The 25,433-nt window shown below is 47.2% G+C and overlaps 1 protein-coding gene, 1 long non-coding RNA gene and 1 other non-coding gene across 9 annotated transcripts; 2 read left to right on the forward strand and 1 right to left on the reverse strand.

The window, feature by feature from the left end:
* The first annotated feature begins 159 nt into the window (after positions 1-159).
* On the forward strand, positions 160-25,202 carry STX5 (syntaxin 5). Of its 6 annotated transcripts, none has more exons than XM_003777732.5 (11): positions 160-309; positions 998-1,241; positions 4,329-4,399; positions 4,562-4,617; positions 4,735-4,805; positions 6,425-6,541; positions 6,625-6,681; positions 6,846-6,927; positions 7,402-7,508; positions 7,680-7,801; positions 24,432-25,202. In XM_003777732.5, exons 2-11 carry the CDS (start codon positions 1,017-1,019, stop codon positions 24,487-24,489), a joined length of 966 nt encoding a protein of 321 aa, XP_003777780.2. In that variant the 5' UTR covers positions 160-309; positions 998-1,016; the 3' UTR covers positions 24,490-25,202. The 6 variants fall into 6 exon arrangements, with proteins under 6 accessions (XP_003777780.2, XP_054380186.1, XP_002821683.2 ...); XM_054524211.2 differs by lacking the exon at positions 24,432-25,202 and adding an exon at positions 15,327-17,050; XM_002821637.6 differs by having other exon boundaries at positions 161-309; positions 24,470-25,202.
* Positions 6,435-24,474, reverse strand: LOC129048580 (uncharacterized). Of its 2 annotated transcripts, none has more exons than XR_008511018.1 (5): positions 24,087-24,474; positions 12,568-12,685; positions 7,634-8,235; positions 6,975-7,112; positions 6,435-6,692 (listed from the first exon to the last, which is right to left on the reverse strand). It is a non-coding gene; the product is annotated as an uncharacterized LOC129048580 (long non-coding RNA). The 2 variants fall into 2 exon arrangements; XR_008511019.2 differs by having other exon boundaries at positions 6,535-6,692; positions 8,137-8,235.
* LOC112135590 (U6 spliceosomal RNA) lies at positions 15,990-16,091 on the forward strand. Its single transcript, XR_002916853.1, has one exon. It is a non-coding gene; the product is annotated as a U6 spliceosomal RNA (small nuclear RNA).
* Positions 25,203-25,433: the final 231 nt, after the last annotated feature.

The following is a 25,433-nucleotide window of genomic DNA, read 5'->3' on the forward strand; positions in this document are numbered from 1 at the left end:
AAGGCTCTTTCCCGGAGGCGGGCCCAGCCCCCTGAGCGCCTGCTGTAGTACTCTGGGGCGGGGTCACGGTGGCGCCTTAGCCAATGGGAGGGCGGGATCGCTCTTGCGTTTGGGTGTGGGGCGTGTCTTTCGAGTCGCCGGGCTTGAAATGCGTGGGACCGCCCCCTCGTCACTGGGGGTGGGGTTACGTGTAGGTGACGTGGCCGCTTCCAGTCTTTGGTCGGGTTTCGGCGGCTTCAGTGCTCGGGGAGGAGGCAGTGACGGCCGGGGAGATTGGAAGTGGCGGCGGCGGCAGGCGGCAGAGGGGAGGTAAGATTCGCTTTAAGAGGAGATCTGGCCGCCGTGTCAGCTCTGGGGCAGTGGTTTTACGGGGGCGACGACTGACGGGGGGAAGGGAATCGGGCGAGCGGGCAAGTCCTGCCGGCCCGGCTCCGGGCGAGCGAATTCCTTGCCGTCCAATCAGGAAAGCCTCTGTTGAGAGAGACGTCGGCCTTAGCTAATGAGTGGTTGAAGTCTTCCAGAAGGCGGACCTTGGGCGGGGGGTGGGACTTCCTGTTTCAAATAAACACCCAGAGGTTTCCCCCTCCGCCCACCGAAGTGTGTCGGTCTTTGGAGGTCCGTCACCGGCCCTCCCTGAGGGGCCGAAGGAAACCGCGGAAACGAAGGGGCTGGGTTAGGGCCCGGGGCAGTTACACGGGCCGGGCCTCAGTCTCAGGACCACGGGGTTGCCTCTGGCCCTGTCTCTGCTTCAGGGTACCCGGCCCGCGCTCTGGCCGCCAGAGCCAAGTTGGAAGAAGAATCTGAAGCGGGTTCGACTTGGGACAGGGGAAAAGCGGGGCCCTTTCCGCTGCTAGCCCGCCCCAGGATTTGCGAGCGTCTTGGGCACGAAAGTCCATGAGAAGTGCAGAAAGGGCTCGAGGATCTGTTGATTGGAGTGAGGCGGGGGAGTTTGGGGAAAGAAGCTGCCTGGGGAATGACACTCTCCCCTCCACAACAGTCCGAGGTTATGCGTCTCAATGATCCCGCGGAAACGCTACGGGTCTAAGAACACGGATCAGGGTGTCTACCTGGGTCTCTCAAAGACACAGGTCCTGTCCCCTGCAACTGTTGGCAGTAGCAGCAGCGACATCGCCCCTCTGCCCCCCCCAGTGGCCCTCGTCCCTCCCCCTCCCGACACCATGTCCTGCCGGGATCGGACCCAGGAGTTTCTGTCTGCCTGCAAGTCGCTGCAGACCCGTCAGGTAAGGACCTGGAGTGGAAAAGGCGAGGAGTGAGCCTTACTCAAATCTAGGAAGGACTGTGCTCCACCACTGTTAACTGAAGTAATTTTGGGGGGTACCTGATGGAACTGATAGGCTTGGATGGGGCCTATAGGGTCTGCTATAAGCAACAGAGAAGAGGTTGGCTGGCTAACTAGGGGCAAGGACTTAGACTTTTTTTTATGAGGAATCCCTTGGAGGGCAGGATTGCTATTCTGGAGGGAGTACTTCAGAGACTACTTGGCTGCAATATAATTGGTGTGAATAAGGAACAAGTTCTAGGAAGAGACTTTAGCTGAGAAACATGCACCTTGAATTTTCCAATATACTTCTACCATAAGTTTGCTCTGTAACCATGAGAAAATTAGTTAATGTAGTTACATCTTAGTTTTTATCTCTGTAAGATTAGGGACATTTTCTAGGTAAGTAATTTGTTGTTTTTGTTTTGTTTTGAGATCTGTTTTTCAACTCGGTCAACAGGCTGGAGTGTAGTGGCATGATGATAGCTCACTGCAGTCTGGAACTCCTAGACTCAAGGGATCCTCTTTCCTTAGCCTCCTGAGCAGCTGGGACTACATGGATGCACCACCCAGCTAATTTTAAAATTTTTTCGTACAGGCAGTGTCTCACTATGTTGCCCAGGTTGGTTTGGACACCACACCTGGCCCTAGATCAGTAATTTGTATCAAAATCACTTAGGGCTGGATGTGGTGGCTCATATCTGTAATTCCAGCACTTTGGGAGGCCTAGGCCAGAGGATCACTTGAGGCCAGGAGTTAGAGACCAGCAGGAGCAACAAAGCAAGACCCTGTCTCTACAAGGAAAAAAAAAAAAAAAAGCTGGACGTGGTGGCATGTGCCTGTAGTCCCAGCTACTTAGAAGGCTGAGCGAGGCCCAGTGTCTTCCTCTTTTTTTTTTTATTTTTATTTTGAGAAGGAATTTCACTCTTGTCGCCCAGACTGGAGTGCAGTGGCGCAATCTCGGCTCACTGCAACCTCCTCTTCCTGGGTTCAAGCGATTCTCCTGCCTCAGCCTCTCGAGTAGCTGGGATTACAGCTGCCCGTCACCATGCCCGGCTAATTTTTGTATTTTTTTTTAGGAGAGATGGGGTTTCACCATGTCAGTCAGGCTGGTCTTGAACTCCTGACCTGAGGTGATCTGCCCTCCTCAGTCTCCCAAAGTGCTGGGATTACAGGTATGAGTCACCACACCCGGCCTCTCTCTCTCGTTTTTAGGAAACAGGGTCTCACTCTGTCACCAAGGCTGGAGTGCAATGGTTCTATCTCATCTCACTGCAACATCTGCCCTCCCGGGCTCAAGCAACCCTCCTGCCTCAGGCTCCTCAGTAGCTAGGATTATAGGCATGTGCCACCACGTCTGGCTAATTTCTGTTTTGTTAGTAGAGATGGGGTTTTACCATGTTGCCCAGGCTGGTCTCGAACTTCTGGGCTCAAGTGATCCGTCTGCTTTATCTTCTCAAAGTGCTGGGATTACAGGTGTCAGCCACTGTACTCAGCTCCTCTTAAAAAAAAATTTGGGAGTGCTTTTTATTTATTTATTTATTTATTTATTTTTGAGATGGGAATTTCGCTCTTGTTGCCCAGGCTGTAGTGCAATGGCACGATCTTAGCTCACTGCAACCTCCGCCTCCCGGGTTCCAGTGATTCTCCTGCCTCAGCCTCCCAAGTAGCTGGGATTATAGACATGTGCCACCACGCCTGGCTAATTTTGTATTTTTAGTAGAGACGGGGTTTCTCCATGTTGGTCAGGCTGGTCCCAAACTCCTGACCTCAGGTGATCTGCCCACCTCAGCCTTCCAAAGTGCTGGGATTGCAAGCGTGAGCCACCACGCCCAGCCGGATGTGTTTTTTTCAACAATCCCAGTGGGACCCGAGTAAGCATTTTTTGTTTGTTTGTTTGTTTTTGAGACAGAGTCTCTCTTTGTTGCCAGGCTGGAGTGCAGTGACATGATCTGAGTTCACTGCAGCCTCCGCCTCTGGGTTCAAGCAATTCTCCTGCCTTAGCCTCCCAAGTAGCTGGGATTACAGGCGGGTGCCACCACACCCAGCTAATTTTTGTATTTTTAGTAGAGACGGGGTTTCACCATGTTCGCCAGGATGGTCTCTGTCTCTTGACCTTGTGATCTGCTCGCCTCGGCCTCCCAAAATGCTGGATTACAGGCGTGAGCCACTGCACCCGGCCAAGTAACTGTATTTATTTATTTATTTTTTGAGACGGAGTCTCGCTCTGTCACCCACCCAGTAACTGTATTTTTAAATATTTTTACTGATGGCTGGGCATCCTGGCTGACACCTGTAATCCCAGCACTTTGGGAGGCTGAGGTGGGAGGATTGCGTGAGCCTAGGAGTTCAAGACCAGCCTGGGCAATATAGCAAGACCCTATCTCTACAAAAAGTTAAAAATTAGCTAGGTGTAGTGGTGTGCCCTGTAGTACCAGCTACTTGGGAGGCTGAAGTTGGAGGATCGCTTGAGCCCAGGATGTCGAGGCCGCAGTAAGTTATGATCATGCTACTATATTCCAACCTGGGAGACAGAGTGAGACCCTGTCTCAAAAATAGAAAAGTTATAAAGAAGTGTTTTTCAGCTCATGGTAAAGCTGCTCTTCTATATGATCTCCAAGAGCTTTGCGATCATCCTTATTGATTTCCTGACTTGAGGAATAGAATGGCAATACTAGATACCATTTATTTAGTGCTTACTATGTACCAGGTAGTTGACTGAAGTACTTTTCAGCCTTTTTGTTATTTAACCTTAGCAACAATAGGAGATGTGTGGATTTTCTTCATTTTATAGAAGAGGAAGTAGAGATATAGAATGTTTTAAGTAACTCGCCCCAAATCCCCCAGCTAGTAAGTGGTGAGTCAATATTTGAACTCAGGTCTACCTGCTCTTCAAATCTGGACTCTAAACAACTACCACTCATAAATCTAGATCATCTGATGGATGCCACCAGTACTAGAGATAGGTTAGCGGACATCTCAGGAAGAGTGAAAGCTGGAACTGGGGAAGGGAGGACTAAAGTTGTCACCTCCTGCCATTGCTTTTCAGAATGGAATCCAGACAAATAAGCCGGCTTTGCGTGCTGTCCGACAACGCAGTGAATTCACCCTCATGGCCAAGTGAGTTGGGAGAAGCTTTCTGGTGGGGTGATATAATGTCTGAAGAAAAGTAGACTTGCGATCAGTGGCCTTGGCTGTGAAGTCTGGGATTGGTTGTGCTGGAGCTTATGTGGGAAAAGGCCTCCCGCCCTTTCCCACAGTCTCACTAGTGGTCATTTGCAGGCGCATTGGGAAAGACCTTAGCAACACATTTGCCAAGCTGGAGAAGCTGACAATCTGTGAGTGTTCTTGGGGTCTTTCAGAAGTGGGGCAGTAAATCAAAGAGGGCTGAGGGCTATATTTCCTGAGCTTTGTCCTTGACCTCACCCGTTGTGGCTTCTTGTTTGTCTCTGTAGTGGCAAAGCGCAAGTCCCTCTTTGATGATAAAGCAGTGGAAATTGAAGAGCTAACATATATCATCAAACAGGTGAGCTGCTAGCCATCAGGAGAGCCCAGCATTCCAATCAGATCACTTCTGTCTTCCTGTCATTTTCCATTGCCATGGGGACCCAGAGCAAGTTTCTTTTTTTAGAGAGGGGGTCTCACTGTATTGACCAGTCTGGAGTGTAGTGGTGTGACCTAGCTTATTGCAGCTCTTAACTCCTGGGCTCAAGCTGTCCTCCAGCCTGAGCCTCCTGAGTGGTAGAGACTACAGGGACATGCCCTCATTCCTGGATAATTTTTTTTTTTTTTTTTTTTTTGAGACAGAGTTTTGCTCTTTCACCCAGGCTGGAGTGCAATGGTGTGATCTTGGCTCACTGCAATCTCCACCTCCCAGGTGCAAGCGATTCTCCTGCCTCAGCCTCCCCAGTAGCTGGGACTACAGGCACCCGCCACCAATGACTGGCTAATTGTTTTATCTTTAGTAGAGATGGAGTTTCACCATGTTGGCCAGGCTGGTCTCGAACTCCTGACCTCAAGTGAGCCGCCCATCTTGGCCTCCCAAAGTGCTGGGATTACGGGTGTGAGCCACTGCACTCGATTGTAGTAGTAACTTTTATTTTATTTATTTATTTATTATTATTTTTTGAGACAGAGTTTCACTCCTGTTGCTCAGGCTAGAGTACAGTGGTGCGATCTCAGCTCACTGCAACCTCTGTCTCCTGGGTTCAAGTGACTCCCCTGCCTCAGCCTCCCGAATAGCTGGGATTACAGGCACATGCCACCGTGCCCGGCTAATTTTGTATTTTTAGTAGAGACGGGGTTTCTCCACGTTGGTCAGGCTGGTCTCAAACTCCTGACCTCAGGTGATCCGCCTACCTCAGCCTCTCAAAGTGCTGGGATTACAGGCATGAGCCACCGCGCCAGGCCAATAATAACTTTTTTTTTTTAAGACGGAGTCTCACTCTGTCGCCAGGCTGGAGTGCAGTGGCGCAATCTAGGCTCACTGCAACCTCCACCTCCCAGGTTCAAAATGATTCTTTTGCCTCAGCATCCCAAGTAGCTGGGACTATAGGCGCGCGACACCACACCCAGCTAATTTTTTGTATTTTTAGTAGAGATAGCATTTCACCATGTTGGCCAGGATGGTCTCAATCTCTTGACCTCATGATCTGCCTGCCTTGGCCTCTCAAAGTGCTGGGTTTACAGACATTAGCCACTGAGGAATTGTGTGTATGAAAATAGTTCTGTTGATGCCTCTCGAAACTACAGTGCCTTTGACTCTTCCCTTTTCCTGAGTACTGTCCGGGGGCTTTATTGGTCATGCCCTAGACCCAAGATTTTGGCCTTTGAAAGGGTTCTGTGGCCAAGAGCATGGCCTCACAGAATGGAGCAGGGCAGTAGGCTAGAGGAGTAAACAAGTTATTTACAAATGGATGAAGGCCTACTTTGCCTCTTTCTAGCTCTTCTCTGCAGGGACTGAGCCAGAGCAAACACTAGACCTTGGAAAATCCTAGCAGGCCCATCTGGTCGGACTGTCTGAGATACTGTCACTCTGGCTAGTAACTTCCACCTTGCCTTTCCTACCAGAGATGGCCATCGTGAGAGATGCTGACTGAGGACTCCTTGGCTAATACTTTGTTTTTCCGTGGACTCTTTTATCAGGACATCAATAGCCTCAACAAACAAATTGCTCAGCTCCAGGATTTCGTGAGGGCCAAGGGCAGCCAGAGTGGCCGGCACCTGCAGACCCACTCCAACACCATTGTGGTCTCCTTGCAGGTGGGACCTGGGGAGGAAGGGAGGGAGGCAAAGGGGAAGAATGTGGAGTCTTCTTTGGTTGACCCTCTCTCCTTTTCTTCTAGTCGAAACTGGCTTCTATGTCCAATGACTTCAAATCGGTTTTAGAAGTGAGGACAGAGGTGAGAACCATCTGCGTAGGAGGGTGGGAATATGGGGGTAAAGATCCAACAGGGAAATGAAGAAGGGACACGTTCTACAGGGTCGTGGGGCCAGTGGTGGGAGTCTCTTTAACACGCCTGCTTTCTAGTGGCTTCAGGTCCTTTGCGTTTTTCCCCAACCCCAGAACCTGAAGCAGCAGAGGAGCCGGAGAGAGCAGTTCTCCCGGGCACCTGTGTCAGCCCTGCCCCTTGCCCCTAACCACCTGGGTAAGTCACAGGTAAAATGGGAAGCCCCGGGAGGTAAGGTTACTTACTCTGGTTGTGATGGCATCCTCTAAAGGCACGGGTTGGGTAGGAGAGTGGAGGGTCAAGGAATTTTCTAGGCTTTATCTCTCAGAGGCCGAATCAGATGGTTGAGATTTGTGATCCACATTTAGACTCCCACATTCTCACTGTTGGGGTGAATTCAGTTATATTCAGAATAATGATAATTTCTAATTTTTTTTGTACACTTACCTTTATTCACATTCTCTCATTTAATTTTCACAACCACCCTTTGAGAAAGCAACTATTATTATCCCCCATTTTACAGGTGAGGAAACTGAGGCTCAGAGAGGTTAAATGACCTGTCCAGGGTCACAAGGCTAGTAAGTGCCAGAGCTGGGATTCAAACCCAGAGCATGTGGGCTTTGAACTTGCTTTTCACTGTTAAGGTGTGCCACATCCTGTTTTCTCCCCCAGGGGGTGGTGCTGTGGTTTTGGGGGCAGAGTCCCATGCCTCCAAGGATGTCGCCATCGACATGATGGACTCTCGGACCAGCCAGCAGCTGCAGCTCATTGACGAGCAGGTACCCAGGCTCTGAACTAGGGAGAATCAGCTTCTCCATTATCCTCTGTGGTTCCCAAGAGAGTGTTTGGAGTGTGCCATGGGCAGAATAGCAAGCTGGGAGGGTTGTAAAAATGCAGGTCTGACCCTGAAGAAGCTGATGGTGTTCATGTGCTCTCTCCCTCTCCTGAAGGATTCCTACATCCAGAGTCGGGCAGACACCATGCAGAACATTGAGTCGACAATTGTTGAGCTGGGCTCCATCTTTCAGCAGTTGGCACACATGGTTAAGGAACAAGAGGAAACCATTCAGAGGTGAGACACATTCTCTCGCCCCAAACAGAGGAGCTTTCTCTTCCCCGTGGATTGGCATCTTAAAGTCCCCAGGGACTGCTTGATGCCCTTTGGAAGATAGAGTGAATTCTGCCCACCCATGGGACCCAGTTCACCTGCTTCCATCCACCCAACAAGTATTTATTGAGTACCTGTTCATGTGAGACACTGTTGCAGGTGCGGGAGATACAGTGGCAAGTAGGACAGTAAAGTCTGTCTGGAGCTGCTTTGTAGCATGTGTAAGTGTATGGAATTTGATAGGGCAGATGAGGACAGCTGTGGAAAAGAACTGACAAGGCTGGCACGGTGGCTCATACCTGTAATCCCATAGGCAGCACTTTGGGAGGCTGAGCAAGGCAGATCACTTGAGTTCAGGAATTCAAGACCAGTTTGGGCAACAAAGTGAGACCCCGTCTCTACAAAAAAATACAAAAACTAGCTGGGCATGGTGGCACGGGCCCGTAGTCCCAACCACTTGAGAGGCTGAAGTGGGAGGATGGCTTGAACCTGGGAGGCAGAGGTTGCAGTGAGCCAAGATCGTGCCACTGCACTCCAGCCTGGGTGACAGAGCCAGATTCTGTGTCAAAAAAATAAAAATAAAAAATTGACCCACAAAATTTCAGGGAGTAATAAAGGCTGTATACAGAGTTAAAATAGGACGATGGGTTAAGAAAGTAAAGGATGGGTACGGTGGCTTACACCTGTAATTCCAGCACTTTGGGAGGTCCACACAGTCACTTGAACTCAGGAGTTTGAGACCAGCCTGGGCAACATGGTAAAACCCTATCTCTACAAAAATAAAAAAATTAGCTGGACGTGGTTGCGCGTGCCTGTGGTTCTAGCTACTTGGGAGGCTGAGGCGGGAGGATGACTTAAGCATGGGAGGTCGAGGCTGCAGTGAGCCATGATGGAACCACTGCGCTCCAGCCTGAGTGACAGAGCGAGACCCCATCTCAAAAAAAATAAGAACGTGACTAAGTAGGTATATCAGATTGTGTGGTAGGGAATGCTGCTCTGAAGACGTGACATTTAAGCAGAGACTTGAATGTCAAGAGGGATCCAGCCAGGCAAAGAAGAGAGAGTGTTCTAGGCCAAGGAGACAGCTAGAGCAAAGCCTTGTGATGGGACAGTCTCACCATAGGAAGAATCAAGAAGGCCTGCGTGGCTAGAAAGTAATGAACAGGGATAGAGAAGTACAGGGTGTACTGGAGGGATGTAGGCAGAGGCCCAACAATGGGCTGGCCTCTCTGTTCCTCTGGTGCCTCCTGCTACTACAAGAGGTTTTATCTGCTCCTTCTCTGTGGTGCTTAGCATTTAGTCAGTCAGTTATGGGAATATAGCAGTGGACAAAAGAGACAAAATCCTTGCCCTTGTGGAACGTGTATCCTAATAGGGAGATAGATGTGAAAAAGTCATAATAAATAAATAGTATGTTAAAAAAAAAAAAGTCGTAAATGCCAAAAAAAAAAAAAAAAAGACAGTCAACACAGGATAAACTAATCAGGAGTGCCAGGTTTGGAGGGAGGTAGGCCCTATTAAGAAGGTGGCATCATACTTGGGAGAAGGTGAGGAAATTAGCTACATAGACCCTGGCAAAGGCCTGCAGGTGACAATATGTCTGATGAGTTAAAGGACAGCAGAAACTACTGCAGCTGGGATCAGTGAGGAAGAGAGTTGTACAAGGTGTGGTCGGAGGGGACCTGTGAGACCTCTTAGGACCATTGGTAGGCTTTAGCTTTTACTCTGAGTGACATAGGGAGCCATTGCAGGGGTTAGTTTTTCTGTGTTTGAGACAGAGCCTTGCTGTGTCGCCCAGGCTGGAGTGCAGTGGCACGATCTTGGCTCACTGCAACCTCCACCTCCTAGGTTCAAGTGATTCTCATGCCTCAGTCTCCCGAGTACCTGGGACCACAGGTGTGCACCGCCATGCCAGGCTACTTTTTGTATTTTTAGTAGAGACAGAGTTTTGCCACATTGGCCAGGCTGGTCTTGGACTCCTGGCCTCAAGTAACCTGTCCACCTTGGCCTCAAGTAACCTGTCCACCTTGGCCTCCCAAAGTGCTGGGATTACAGGTGTGAGCCATCACAACTGGCCAAATACATTTAACTTTATTTATTTATGCATGTATTTATTTATTTATTTTTATTTTTGAGATGGAGTCTCACTCTGTCGCCAGGCTGGAATGCAGTGGCAGAATCTCGGCCCACTGCAACCTCTGCCTCCTGGGTCCAAGTGGTTCTCCTGCCTCAGCCTCCTGAGTAGCTGGGACTGCAAGTGCGCGAGACCACGCCCAGCTAATTTTTGTATTTTTAGTAGAGACAGGGTTTCACCATGTTGGCCAGGATGGTCTTAATCTCTTGACGTCATGATCTGCCCACTTCAGCCTCCCAAAGTGCTGGGATTACAGGCATGAGCCACCATGCCCGGCGTTAATTTTATTTTTATTTATTTATTTACTTTTGAGGTGGAGTTTCACTCTTGTCCAGGCTGGAGTGCAATGGCACCTCTTGCCTCACTGCCACCTCCAGGTTCAAGCAGTTCTCCTGCCTCAGCCTCCCGAGTAGCTGGGATTACATGCACCCACACCACTCCCAGCTAATTTTTGTATTTTTAGCAGAGTTGGGGTTTCACCATGTTGGCCAGGCTGGTCTTGACCTCCCGACCTCAGGCAGGCCGCCCACTTCGGCCTCCCAAAGTGCTGGGATTACAGATGTGAGCCACCGCGCCTGGCCACATTTAACTTTGAAACAAAAATTATAATAGTGTGTACTCTGGGATTTGTAAAGTACGTAGATGCAACAAATTTAACTGTAGAATAAAGGATGAAGCAAGAGGGTTTCAAGATTTTGACAGGTTTTTTTTTTTTTTTTTTTTTTTTTTTTTTTTTTAAATGGAGTTTTGCTCTGTTGCCAGGCTAGAGTGCAGTGGCTCCAGCTCAGGTCACTGCAGCCTCCACCTCCCAGGTTCAAGTAATTCTCCTGCCTGAGCCTCCCGAGTAGCTGGGATTATAGGCGCCCACCACCACGCCCAGCTAATTTTTGTATTTTTAGTGGAGACAGGGTTTCACCATGTTGGCCAGGATGGTCTTGATCTCTTGACCTTGTGATCTGCCTGCCTCGGCCTCCCAAAGTGCTGGGATTGTAGGTGTGAGCCACCGCACCTGGCCGATTTTGACAGTTTATGTGAAGTAGGCTGTGAAAAGTTAATAAGGTATATTGTAATACTTAGAGCAACCATTGAAATAAAACAGAAACTCGACTATAACATATAGCAAGAAGAGCAACAACCAAATTGAAATGGAAATAGAATTTTAATCAAAATTTCAATTAATTCAAAAGAAGGACAAGAGAGGATAAACAGAGAAACAAAAAAGAGAAAAATAGAAAATAGTGCCGGGCGCGGTGGCTCACACCTGTAATCCCAACACTTTGGGAGGCCAAGGCAGGCGGATCACGAGGTCAGGAGATCGAGACCATCCTGGCTAACATGGTGAAACCCCATCTCTACTAAAAATACAAAAAATTAGCCGGGCGTGGTGGCAGGTAACTGTAGTCCCAGCTGCTTGGGTGGCTGAGGCAGGAGAATGGTGTGAACCAGGAGGCGGAGCAGTGAGCTGAGATCGCGCCACTGCCCTCCAGCCTGGGCAACAGAGCGAGATTCCATCTCAAAAAAAAATAAAAAGAAAAGAAAATAGTAAAATGGCAGCCCTAAATCCAACCTTATTAAAAATTACAGCTGGCCTCAAGTGATCTTCCCACCTTGGCCTCCAAAAGTGCTGGGATTACATATGTGAGCCACCACACCTGGACAGATTCTGCCGTTTTTTTGTGTGTGGTTTTTTTTTTTTTGAGACAGAGTCTTGCCGTGTTACCCAGGCTGGAGTGCAGTGGCGCGATCTCGGCTCACTGCAAGCTCCACCTCCCGGGTTCACGCCATTCTCCTGCCTCAGCCTCCTGAGTAGCTGGTACTACAGGCTCCCGCCATCACACCCAGCTAATTTTTGTATTTTTAGTAGAGGCAGGGTTTCACCATGTTAGCCAAGATGGTCTCGATCTCCTGACCTTGTGATCCGTCTGCCTCGGCCTCCCAAAGTTCTGGGATTACAGGCATGAGCCACCGCGCCCGGCCAGTTCTGCCCATATTTTAATCTCCATCCCAGACCTGTCTCCTAAACTCCATATATGCATATTCCTGTTCAACATCTCCACTTACTGGCCTGGGAGCGGTGGCTCATGCCTGTATTCCTAACACTTTGGGAGGTTGAGGCGGGTGGATCATTTGAGGTTCAGGAGTTTGAGACCTGCTTGGCCAAAATGGTGAAACCCCATCTCAACTAAAAATACAAAAAAATATATATATATATATCTGGGCATGGTGACACATGCCTGTAATCCCAGCTACTCAGGAGCCAGAGGTGGGAGAATCACTTTAACCTTAGAGGCGGAGGTTGCAGTGAGTCGAGATCGTGCCATTGCATTCCAACCTGGGCAGCAAGAGCAAAACTCTCAAAAAACAAAAACAAAAACACAAGCTGGGCATGGTGGTGCACTTCCTGGTCCCAGCTACTGGGAAGTCTGAGGCAGGAGGATCTCCTGAGCCCCGGGGGCGGAGGTTGCAGTGAGCAGAGACTGGGCCACTGTACTCCAGCCTGGGTGACAGCAACACCCTGTCTCAAAAAAAAAAAAAGTATTAAAAAGTTAAATGTATTTTAAAGAAATTAAGAGGAAGACATGGTAATAGTACTCACATATTTACCATCTTCAGTGTTCTTCATTCCTCCTTGAATAGATCTAAGTTTCCCGCTGGTATCTCTTCCCTTTATCCTGAAGAAGCACTTCCTTTGGTATTTTTTTTGTAGTGGAGATCTGCTGACAACAATTTCTTTCAGTTTTCTTTCATCTGAAAACTGAAATCTTTTTCACTAAATCAAAACTAAACTTTTTTCACCTTCTTTTTTTTTTTTTATTTTTATTTTTTGAGACAGAGTCTCTCACTCTGTTGCCTAGGCTGGAGTGCAGTGGCGCGATCTCGGCTTACTGCAAGCTCTGCCTCCTGGGTTCATGCCATTCTCCTGCCTCAGCCTCCCGAGTAGCTGGGACTACAGGCGCCCACCACCACACCTGGCTAATTTTTTTTGTATTTTTAGTAGAGACGGGGTTTCACCGTGTTAGCCAGAATGGTCTCGATCTCCTGACCTCGTGATCTGTCTGCCTCGGTCTCCCAAAGTGCTGGGATTATAGGCGTGAGCCACCGCGCCTGTCCTCACCTTCATTTTTGAAGGATGTTTTCTCTGGATATAGAATTCTGGATATACAATTGTTTTTTTCTTTTTTTTTTAACTTTTTATTTTTTCCTGAGACAGGGTCTCACTCTCTTGCCCAGGCTGGAGTGCAAGTGGCACGATCATGGCTCACTGCTGCCTTGACCTCCCACCTCAGCCTCCTCTGAGTAGCTGGGGCTACAGGCATACACCACCACACCAGGCTGATTTTTTTTCTTTTTTTTTTTTTGGTAGAGATGAGGATCTCACATGTTGCCCAGGCAGGTCTCAAACTCCTGGGCTCAAGAAATCTTCCCACCTTGACCTCCCGATGTGCCTGGCTCATACAGATTTATTTATTTATTTATTTTTTCCCTGAGACGGAGTTTTTGCTCTTGTTGCCTAGGCTGGAGTGCAGTGGTGCGATCTCGGCTCATTGCAGCCTCCACCTCCTGGGTTCAAGCGATTCTTGTGCCTCAGCTTACTGAGTAGCTGGGATTACAGGCACCCACCAGCATACCCAGCTAATTTTTTTTTGTATTTTTAGTAGAGATGGGGTTTCACTATGTTGGCCAGGCTGGTCTTGAACTCCTGACCTCAAGTGATCCTCCCACTTCCGCCTCCCAAAATGCTGGGATCACAGCATGAGCCACAGCACCTGGCCCTATCATGTCTTTTTTTTTTTTTTTTTTTTTTTGAGATGGAGTTTCGCTCTTGTCATCCAGGCCGGCATGCAGTGGTGCGATCTTGGCTCACTGGAACCTCCGCCTCCTGGATTCAAGCGATTCTCCTGCCTCAGCCTCCTGAGTAGCTGGGATTACAGGTGCCCACCATCACGCGTGGCTAATTTTTTATATTTTTAGGAGAGATGGGGTTTTGCCATGTTGGGCAGTCTGGTCTCAAACTACTGACCTCAGGTGATCCGCCCACCTCGGGCACCCAAAGTGCTGGGATTATAGGGGTGAGCCACCACGCCCAGCCTCTGAGTTTCTTTTATGTGTAAATTTGTCTTTAAATTTAGGAAGTATTTGGCTATTATTACTTTAAACATTTTTCTGCCTCTGTCCTTACCATCTGGAAATATATACATATATATGTTTCCAGATACATGTCTTATATAATAAATTTATATTTATTGTATGTATATTTTCAGGTCAATCTGCTGTTAAGCCCATTTGGTGAATTTTTTTAGATAATTTTCAGTTTCAAATTTACACTTGGTTCTTTTTTAGAGATTGTTTCTCTGCTGTGATTTACTACCTTCTTAGTGAGTACAAGCATATTTTCCCTCAGTTATAATAGCTGCCTTAAAATTTAATTCTCATCATCTGGATTATTCTAGGGATAGTGCCATTAATTGCCTTTTCTGTATGGGTCACAGTTCCCTGTTTCATTGTATATCTACTAATTGAGGATTTTATCGTGCGTGTTATAATTGATATATTATGAAGATTCTGGATTATGTTATGTTTCTATAAAGAATGTTGACTTTTTTGTTTTCACAGGCAGTTAACTTGGCTGAACTAAGATCATTGTTTTTTGTATTACCTCTGTGGTTTATGTAATTTATGGAATGATTGGTATAATAGGAGGTACCCAGGCATTACTGGAAGCAGAGCCTCGAGGAGTGAGAAATAGTCATTGGATTCAGCAATGTAGATGTCGTTGGTGACTTTGAGTCAGATTCAATAGAGGGATGGGAGCAAAAGCTCGAATGCAGTGGCGTTTAAGAGAGAATGAGGCTAGCCATGGTGGCTCTTGCCTGTAATCCTAGCACTTTGGGAGGCTGAGGCAGGTGGATCCCTTGAGGCCAGGAGTTCAAGACCAGCCTGGGCAACATGGTGAAACCCCATCTCCACTGAAAATACAAAAAATTACCTGGGCGTGGTGGTGTGTGCCTGTCATCCCCAGGAGGCTGAGGTTGCAGTGAGCCGAGATCCCGCCACTGCACTCCAGCCTGAGTGACAGAGCAAGACTCTGTCTCAAAACAGAAAAACAAACAAGAATGAGAGAGAGCAATTAGAAAGAGTAGGAATAGATGAATAGACAGCTCTTTCTTTCTTTCTTTCTTTTTTTTTTAAGACAGAGTCTTGCTCTGTCGCCAGGCTGGAGTGCAGTGGCGCAATCTCGGCTCACTGCAACCTTCGCCTCCCGGGTTCAAGCGATTCTCTTTCCTCAGCCTCCCGAGTACAGGCATGTACCACCACACCCTTACCCAGCTAATTCTTCCTTTTTTTTTTTTTCAGTAAAGGCGGGTTTCACCATGTTAGCCAGGATGGAGAATGGACAGCTCTAAGAGTTTTGCTTCAAAATGGAGAAAGGAAATGAAGTAATAGCTGATAGGAGGAAGTTAATCAGAAGTTTTCTTTTTTTGTTTTTTTCTATGAAAATTTGGGGGTTAGGCAAAGTAGCTTACACCTGTAATCCTAGTGCTCTGGGAGTTCAAGGCGGGAGGATCGCTTGAGGCCAGAAGTTCGGGACCAACCTAGACAACATAGCAAGACCCTATCTCTCCAAGAAAATGAAAAATTAGCCTGGCATGGTGACGTGCCTGTAGTCCTAGCTATTTAGGAGGCTCAGCGGAAAAGATCACTTAAGTCTAGGAGTAGGAGGTTACAATAAGCTATGATGGTGCCATTGTACTACGGCCTGGGCAATAGAGTGAGACCCTGTCTCTAAAAAATTTTTTAAAAGAAAAATTTTAAGTTTACCAGTAAGTTGAAAGAACCATAATAAACATTAATATAGCTGCAACCTACATTCAACAGTTAACAGTTGGCCAGATTAGCTTTATCTTTATTTTTCTGAACCATTTCACAGTAGGTTGCTGATATCATGATACTTAATCTTTAAATATTTTAACATGCATCTCCTAAGAATACACAAATTCTCTTTAAAAACCACATCCCGTACTCACTTCAGCAGGATATATATTAAAATTTGAATAATACAGAGGTTAGCATGGCCTCTGCACATGGATGGCACAAATTTGTGAAGCTTCCCGTATTTTTTATTACCTGGGTGATGAGATAATACATATACCAAGCCCCAAGACGCAATTTATTTATAGAACCAACCTACACATGTACCCCTGAAACTAGAATAAAATTTAAAAATTAAATAAAAAAATAAAAAACGGACTGGGCGCAGTGGCTCACATCTGTAATCCTAGTACTTCAGGAGGCCAAAGTGGGCGGATCACCTGAGGTCAGGAGTTTGAGACCAGCCTGGCCAACATGGAGAAACCCCGTCTCTACTAAAAATACAAAAATTAGCTGGGCATAGTGGTGCATGCCTGTGGTCCCAGCTAATTGGGAGGCTGAGGCAGGAAAAGTGCTTGAACCTGGGAGGCAGAGGTTGCAGTAAGCCGAGATTGTGCCACTGCACTCCAGCCTGGGCTACAGAACGAGACTGTGTCAAAAAATTAAAAAAAAAAAACCACACCCAGTTATCCTATCTGTGAAAATTAACGATTTCCTAATATTATGTATTATTCAGTGAGTGTCACTCACAACAGAGTGATACTCTCTCAAAACACCCAGTTATGTCTGTGAAAATTAATGATTTCCTAATATTATGTATTATCCAGTGAGTGTTATGACAGAGCGAGACTCTGTCCTAAAAAATAAAAAATAAATAAAATAAAAACCACGCCCAGTTGGCTGGGCGCGGTGGCTCATGCCTGTAATCCCAGTACTTTGGGAGGCCGAGGTGGGTGGATCACGAGGTCAAGAGATCAAGACCATCCTGGCCAACATGGTGAAACCCCATCTCTACTGAAAACAGAAAAATTAACTGGGCATGGTGGTGCGTGCCTGTAGTCCCAGCTACTCGGGAGGCTGAGGCAGGAGAATCACTTGAACCTGGGAGGTGTAGGTTTCAGTGAGCCGAGATCGTACCACTGCACTCTGGCCTGGCAACAGAGCAAGACTCCATCTCAAAAAAAAAAAAAAAAGACACCCAGTTATCCGATCTGTTAGAATTAACTATTTCCTAATATTATGTGATATCCAGTGAGTGTTTACATTTTCCCAGTTGTCCCCAAACTGTTTAATAGCTTTTTAAAAATTAAATCAGAAAGCCAGGCATGGTGGCTCACACCTGTAATCCTAGCACTTTGGGAGGCCAAGGTGGGCAGATCACCTGAGGTCAGGAGCTGGAGACCAGCCTGACCAACACGGAGAAACCCCGTTTCTACTAAAAATACAAAATTTGCTGAGCGTGGTGGCGCATGCAGGAGAATCACTTGAACCCGGGAGGCGGTGGTTGCGGTGAGCCAAGATTGCGCCATTGCACTCCAGCCTGGGCAACAAGAGCGAAACTCCGTCTCAAAACAAAACAAAAAAAAACAAAATTAGCTGGGTGTGGTGGCGCATGCCTGTAATCCCAGCTATTTGGCATGCTGAGGCAGGAGAATCTCTTGAACCCGGGATGCGGAAGTTGGGTGAGCCGAGATCGCACCATTGCACTCCAGCCTGGGCAACAGAGTGAGACTCCATCTCAAAAAAAAAAAAAAAAAGGAAGAGTCCCAGGTGCGGTGGCTCACACGTGTAATCCCAGCACTTTGGGAGGCAGAAGTGGGTGGATCACCTAAGGTCAGGAGTTCAAGACCAGGCTGATCAACATGGTGAAACCCATCTCTGCCAAAAATACAAAATTAGGGCGTGGTGGTGCATGCCTGTAATCCTAGCTACTTGGGAGGCTGAGGCACGAAAATTGCTTGAACCCAGGAGGTGGAGGTTGCAGTGAGCCAGGGTCGTGCCATTGCACTTCATCCTGAGCAACAAGAGTGAAACTCCATCTCAAGTAAATTAATTAAATTCTTTCTCTTTTCTGAGCATCACTATAGGCTTTAATTATAGGTTTTAATGTATTGTTTGTCTTATTATTAGTTAGGGCAATGATTATTGTGAGTGCTCAAGTTGTTCAAATATGTCTGGTGGGAGCCTAGAGGGTTTAAAAGGCTGAGAAAAAATAAAGGTATGTTTGCATGCCAATGGGAATGATGCAACAGATAAATTTAAAAATGATAATATAGGAGAAAGATGGGAGAATTCTTGAAATGATGTCCTTGAGAAGGTGAAAGGAAGTGGGCTCCAGGGCATAAATCGAGGCTTGGCTCTAAGAGGAGCTGGCGATAGGTGGGAAGACAGAGGCTATCGTAGCAATGCTAGGGGTGGAGCGGCATTTATCTTCAGACCACTTTAGTCTTCTCAGCTTATTAAGAAGAAAAGCCAGTAGAGGAGAGGATAGGGGAGAGGAGGTGTAGGAGGTTTTAGGAATCCACTCCTGCCCACTTGCTCTTATCCCTTTAGCCGGGGTCCAACCCTGATTGATCTTTATTCCCCACGGTATCTAGCAGAGTGCTTTTACCCTACGTTGTTGATCATGTGAAACTGAGTGAGCACCTACATTTGTATAAAGCCGGTTTCTGAACATCAATCCACCAAGCAGCCTCACACATTTAATTGGCCAAGGTAAAAGAAAACACTTGGAGATTCTGATTCGAGAGATGTGAATGGAGTGGGCTTTCAGGCAGCTTCATTTTTACAAATTCCATAGGGGGTTCTGATGAGCATCCAGGTTTGGGAACCACTGATTAAAAGAAAGTTTGTTTATTCAACTACTATATGTTGAGCACCAGCCATTTATAAGGTACTGTGAGTACAGCTGTCTTGATCCTAGAGTCAGGAGAATTGACTGATTTTTGTTGTTGTTATTGTTTGTTTGAGACAGTCTCACTCTGTCACCCAGGCTGCAGTGCAGTGGCACGATCTTGGCTCACTGCAACCCCTGCTTCCCAGGTTCAAGCGATTCTCCTGCCTCAGCCTCCCAAGTAGCTGGGATTACAGGCATGCGCCACCATGTCTGGCTAATAATTGACTGATTTTTTTTTTTTTTTTTTTTTGAGACGGAGTCTCACTCTGTCACCCAGGCTGGAGTGCAGTGGCAACCTCCGCCTCCTGGGTTCAAATGATTCTTCTGCCTCAGCCTCCCAAGTAGCTGGGACTACAGGCGCGAGCCACCACGTCCGGCTAATTTTTGTATTTTTAGTAGAGATGGGGGTGTCACCATATTGGCCAGGCTGGTCTCGAATTCCTAGACCTCGTGATCCGCCCACCTTGACCTCCCAAAGTGCTGGGATTACAGGCGTGAGCCACCGCGCCCGGCCTAATTGACTGATTTTTATCTATTTCAGCTGAGACCTAGGGAACCCCTTGCAGAGTTAGGCCATAAACACCATAGCTCCTTGAGCTATGTTGTATTTTGAACATTAGAATATTAAGTCTGGGTGTGGTGGCTCACGCCTGTAATCCCAGCTCTTTGGGAGGCCTAGACGGGCGAATCATGAGGTCAGGAGATCTAGACCATCCTGGCTAACACGGTGAAACCACATCTCTACTAAAAAAAATACAAAAAAATTAGCCGGGTGTGGTGGCCAGCGCCTGTAGTCCCAGCTACTCGGGAGGCTGAGGCAGGAGAATGGCGTGAACCCAGGAGGTGGAGCTTGCAGTGAGCCCAGATCACGCCACTGCACTCCAGCCTGGGCAACAGAGCAAGACTCCGTTTCCAAAAAAAAAAAAGAATGTTATTGTAGAGTCAGAGAAACAGAATTATAAAAGATATGGAGGGCCGGGCGCAGTGGCTCACGCCTGTAATCCCAGCACTTTGGGAGGCCGAGGCGGGCGGATCATCTGAGGTCCAGAGTTTGAGACCAGCCTGACCAACATGGAGAAACCCCGCCTCTACTAAAAATACAAAATTAGCCGGGCATGGTGGCGCATGCATGTAATCCCAGCTACTCCAGAGGCTGAGGCAGGAGAATGGTTTGAACCCGGGAGGCAGAGGTTGCTGTGAGCTGAGATCGCACCATTGCACTCCAGCCTGGGCAACAAGAGCGAAACTCCATCTCAAAAAAAAAAAAGAAAAAAAGATATTTGAGTTCTTTCCTCAATCTATATACATCTAAAATAAAGTTATAGCATATAGGCAACTTTACATTCTAGTCTTCCTTGAAACAGTGTCATAAGTATTTTTCACTGTTAGCATGTGTTTGCTCATTGGTTTAGCAAACATTTGTTGCTGCTGTGAGCTAATCCTGCTGGGTCTGAGGATAAAAGGGTGAAAGACCATTCTGGTCCTCCTGGAGCTCACTAGTAGGAGAGACATAAGTTGACAGTGACAGCTCAGTATGATAGGGCAAAAAGAGAAGGGGATGAGGCTGGGTGCGGTGGCTCATCCCTGTAGTCCTAGCACTTTGGGAGGCTGAGGCAGGATTACTTGAGGCCAGCAGTTCAAGACAGCCTGTGCAACACAGAGACCCCGTCTCTATTAAAAAAAAAAAAAAAAAAGGGGATGAGAGAACTCAGAGTAGGTACTGCTCCTAGATGGGGCCTAGGGGCCTTCGCAGAAGTGATACCAAGCTAAGACTTGAAGGGAATGCCAGCCCAAAAAGGGGAAAGGAGAAGCTGTTCCATGTGAGGAAAAAACAGCACAGAAATGAGAAAGAACTTGGTAGATTCAGGAGTGCAGAATTATTCAGCATGGCTAGGGGAGTGGTGAGAGGCAAGGCCAGGTCACAGATGACCTGTGTGTCACAGCAAGAAATTCGGTATCAGGGAGAGAACATAAGAAGAAGCAAGTGGATTGATGCTGGGTGAGAATTAGGTTTGTTCTGGATGTGCTGAGTGCCTCAGACTTCATGGGACAGCTAAATGACAAAGTTTAGTAGGGCATTTCATGTTCTGATGTTTGGAAGAGAAGGCAGTGCTAGAGGTAAGGACTTAGGACAGTGGCCTCTTGGTGAAACCCTGGGCATAGACCACCCAGAGACTAGGTAAAGTGAAAAAAAGGTCAGGACAGATCCCCCATGTAGTCAGGGGATATGTAGAGAAGGGAAGAATCTGGCCAGACTGAGGAGGAAGGTTGAGGAAGATGAGAGAAGAAAGCAGAGAGAGAAATGTGTCCTTAGAACTTGGGGTAGAGGAATTTTAAGGAGTGGTTATTTCTCCTTGCTCCTGGGAAAGAAAGTTTGAGGTAAGGATGTGTTTGAGTCAGGAGGGGCTTGAATTAATTGGATCAGTGCCAGTATTTTCAGTGGACTGGTTCACTAGCAATTTTACAGTATGTTGGAGCATAAAAGGGAAATAAGGAAGTAGAATTTATGGGCAGCCATATACAAAATAAATTTATGAAAGGATGCAATCTTTAAAATATGTGTAGACATTCATATGCTTCCTCCCTGCATGCCAGTGGATCTGGGTTTCAGCACTTGCTCTAGAAACCACTGATTTAAGTCTGAAGTGTTTTGGGATGCAGATTCTTGGGCCCCAACCTAGAATTTCTGGTTGTGACACTTGAGAATTTTTATATTTGAGAATTCAACAGGTGATTCTTATTTTTCCTAAGGTGTGAAAACCACTGATCTAATGTTGCTCAGTCATTTTCCTTTTCACCTCATAAAATATTCAAACTACAGAAAAGTTGGGAGGATAGCACAATAAACACTCATATTCCTTTCACCTGTAGTCACTCACTTTTTTTGTTTTCATGTTTGTTTTTTTCTTTTCTTTTGAGACAAGGTGACACTCTGTCACTCAGGCTATAGTGCAGTAGCGCAATAATGGCTCACTGCAGCCTCAAACACCTGGGCATAAGTGATCCCCACACCTCAGCCTCCCCAGTAGCTGGGATAACAGGTGCATGCCACCATGTCCAGCTAATTTTTAAATTTTTTTGTAGAGACAGAGTCTCCTATATTCTCCAGGCTGTTCTTGAACTCCTGAACTCAAGCAGTCCAGCCACCTTGGCTTCCCAAAGTGCTGGGATTACAGGCATGGGCCAGATCTGGCCACCAATTGTTAACATTTTATCACTTTTTTTCTCCTCTTTTTTTTTTTTTTTTTTTTTTTTTTTTGAGACGGAGTCTTGCTCTGTCACCCAGATTGGAGTGCAGTGGTGCGAGATCTCAGCTCACTGCAATCTCCGCCTCCCGGGTTCAAGTGGTTCTCCTGCCTCAGCCTCCTGAGTAGCTGGGGTTACAGCACGTCACCACATCCAGCTAATTTTTGTATTTTTAGTAGAGACAGGTTTTCACCATGTTGGTCAGGCGGGTCTCAAACCCCTGAACTTGTGATCCGCCCGCCTCAGCCTCCCAGAATGCTGGGATTATCCGCGTGAGCCACCATGCTCAGCCTTTCCCCTCTTTCTTTTGCCAAATTATTTGAAAGTAGGTGCAAATTTCATGCTGTTTTATCCCTAGATACTACAGCATGCTAAGAATAAGGCATTCTCCTGAACAGCCATAATGTCATTTTCTTTTTCTTTTTTTTTTTTTTGAGACGGAGTCTTGCTCTGTTTCCCAGGCTGGAGTGCAGTGGCGCAATCCCCACTCACTGCAAGCTCTGCCTCCCAGGTTCACACCATTCTCCTGCCTCAGCCTCCTGAGTAGCTGGGACTACAGGCGCCCGCCACCACGCCTGGCTAATATTTTGTATTTTTAGTAGAGACGGGGTTTCACCATGTTAGCCAGGATGGTCTCGATCTCCTGACCTCGTGATCCACCCACCTTGGCCTCCCAAAGTGCTGGGATTACAGGTGTGAGCCACCACGCCCTGCCTATAATGTCATTTTCAAGCTAAGAAAATTAACAGTTCTCCAACATGATCCAGTTATCAGCCCATGTTCACGTTTCCCCATCTGATTTTTTTTTTTTTTGAGATGGAGTCTCGCTCTGTCACCCAGGCTGGAGTGCAGTGGCACGATCTCGGCTCACTGCAAGCTCCACCTCCCGGGTTCACGCCGTTCTCCTGCCTCAGCCTCCCGAATAGCCAGAACTACAGGTGCCCGCCACCATGCCTCGCTAATTTTTTGTATTTTTAGTAGAGATGGGGTTTCACCGTGTTAGCCTGAATGGTCTCGATCTCCTGACTTCATGATCGGCCTGCCTCGGCCTCCCAAAGTGCTGGATTACAGGCGTGAGCCACCATGTCCGGCCCCCATCTGATATTTAAAACAAAAGTTTTTATTTTTTTTTTCTTTCAATTTAAGACCCAGGAAGATTCACATTTTGTATTTGATGTGTCTTCAGTGTGCCTTTTGTCTTATTTTTCATGACATCAACTTTTTTTGTTCAATGTTAAATTAAATCTAACATTGATTAAATTAGGTTAAATGCTTTTGCTGCGATGATTACATTAGTAGGCACTTGATGAGATTATCCCTTTACTGCTGATGTCAATTGAATCACTTGTTCAAGGTGCTAACTATCAGACTAAGCACACTCATCCCTTGGTATTATGGGGCATTGGCTCCAAGAGCCCCAGAGGAAACCAAAATCCATGCATCCTCAAGTCCCATAAAATCTTATCATATTTGCATGTAATCTACTCACATCCTCTGATATACTTATTTAATTTTTTTTTTTTTTTTAATAGAGACAGTGTCTTACCATGTTGTTCAAGCTGGTCTCCAACTCCTAGGCTCAAGTGATCCTCCTGCCTGGGCCTACCAAAGTGCTGGGATTACAGCCTGGCCAAAACTAGGGTCCATATACCTTTTTTCTTTGGTGGTTTTTTTTTTTTTTCCCCCGAGGCAGTCTTGCTATGTCACCCATGCTGGAGTGCAGTGGCACAATCTCACTGCAGCATCAAGCTCCTCAACCTCCTGGGTTCAAGCTATCCTCCCACCTCAGCCTCCCGAGTAGCTGGGACTATAGGGTCACACCACCACACCCAGCTAATTTTTGTATGTTTTGCAGAGATGGGGTTTTGCCATGTTGCCTAGGCTGGTCTCAAACTTGTGAGCTCAAGCCATCTGCCCACCTCAGCCTCCCAAAGTGCTGGGATTACTGGCCTGAGCCACCATGGTTGGCCATAGAGCTTTTTTTATCCCCTGACTTCCTGTCCATGTCATTACGTTTTCTTTTTTCACTCAGAACCATGATTTCCTGACTGTAATGATCTGTGAACATTTTTCCCCTTACAATAAATATAATACATACTCACCAGATAAAAATGTAAATACTGACGAGCAAAAATTGTAACTGACATTTCCGGGGCTCTTGGGGGTTAGGGACTTTATACTAACTCATTGAAGACTGACAGTAGCCTGAGAGAAGGTAGGGTTTGGGTTATCCTCATTTTGCCGGTGAGGAAAATGAAGCTTGAAGTTAGACTAACTTAGAGTCTTAAGCTAATAAATGGCAGAGTTGGTTTTCAAACCAGAAATAACTTGTTTATAGTATCCTTCCAAAGTCTTTTCTTTACACAAATATATATAAGAATGGGATCATATTGTGACCATCTTTCCATGTCAATAAATGGACTTCAACAGCATTCTTTTTAATCCAGTGTCCTTTTGTTTCCTCTTCTCCCGGCCTTGTCCCCAGGATCGACGAGAACGTGCTAGGAGCCCAGCTGGACGTTGAGGCCGCCCATTCAGAGATCCTCAAGTACTTCCAGTCAGTCACCTCCAACCGGTGGCTCATGGTCAAAATCTTCCTCATCCTCATTGTCTTCTTCATCATCTTTGTGGTCTTCCTTGCTTGAACCCTCTCTACTATGAGGCACTCTGTGGGGGTTTGGGACCTTCCTGGGAAGGCAAGTGGCCAGTGCTGCCACTGAGCCTGTGCAGGGTACTTGGGAGAAAGGCCCTGTTTCCCTGGAACTGCTAAGAATGGCCACTGCCCCTGATCCCCCACCCCTTGCCTCTGGCCACCCTGTTTTCCCCCACCACCCTCAGGCCTATGAAACACACAGGGTTCTAGATTTGAACTCCACTGTGAAGTGACTGGAAGGGAGCAGAGGCCAGCTGGGGGCCAGTGGGGGAGGTTGTTTCCACTAGGAGATTTTTATAAACCCTCTCCAGCCTCTCCCAAAGGAAGTGTTGGCAGCAAAGGGAGATGATGCCCTTATCCACCTTCCTGTGAGTGAAGAGAGGAAGCAGCCCCAGGGACCAATTTTCCCAATTGACCTCTTTCTTCCTCTTTCACCATGTGAGGCAGGGAGCCCTGAGCCCTTCAGCTGCCTGCACAACCCCCGACATTGGCTGCTGGTGACTCTCAATCTGCCAAATGTGCTGCAGCCCGTTTTCTCCCAATTACAGCAAGACTGTCAGCCTCACTAGCCATGTCATCATTTCTGGGTGGGAGCGTCGAAGGGCGTAGGCAGCGAGTGGAGAGAGCCCACTGCCCAGTACCAGAACTGAAAGGGTTGGGCTAATGGCTCTGCCAGGTATCACTGCTGACGCAGGCTGTTTTGGGCTCTGACACACAGCTGCCTCTAGGCAGGGGAGAACCAAGTGTTGCAACACTTCATTAGCGTGGAAACTTCCTTTCACACAGGGGAGCAGGA

Source organism: Pongo abelii, chromosome 9 (assembly GCF_028885655.2).
Source record: "Pongo abelii isolate AG06213 chromosome 9, NHGRI_mPonAbe1-v2.0_pri, whole genome shotgun sequence".
Classification (NCBI taxonomy): domain Eukaryota; kingdom Metazoa; phylum Chordata; class Mammalia; order Primates; family Hominidae; genus Pongo; species Pongo abelii.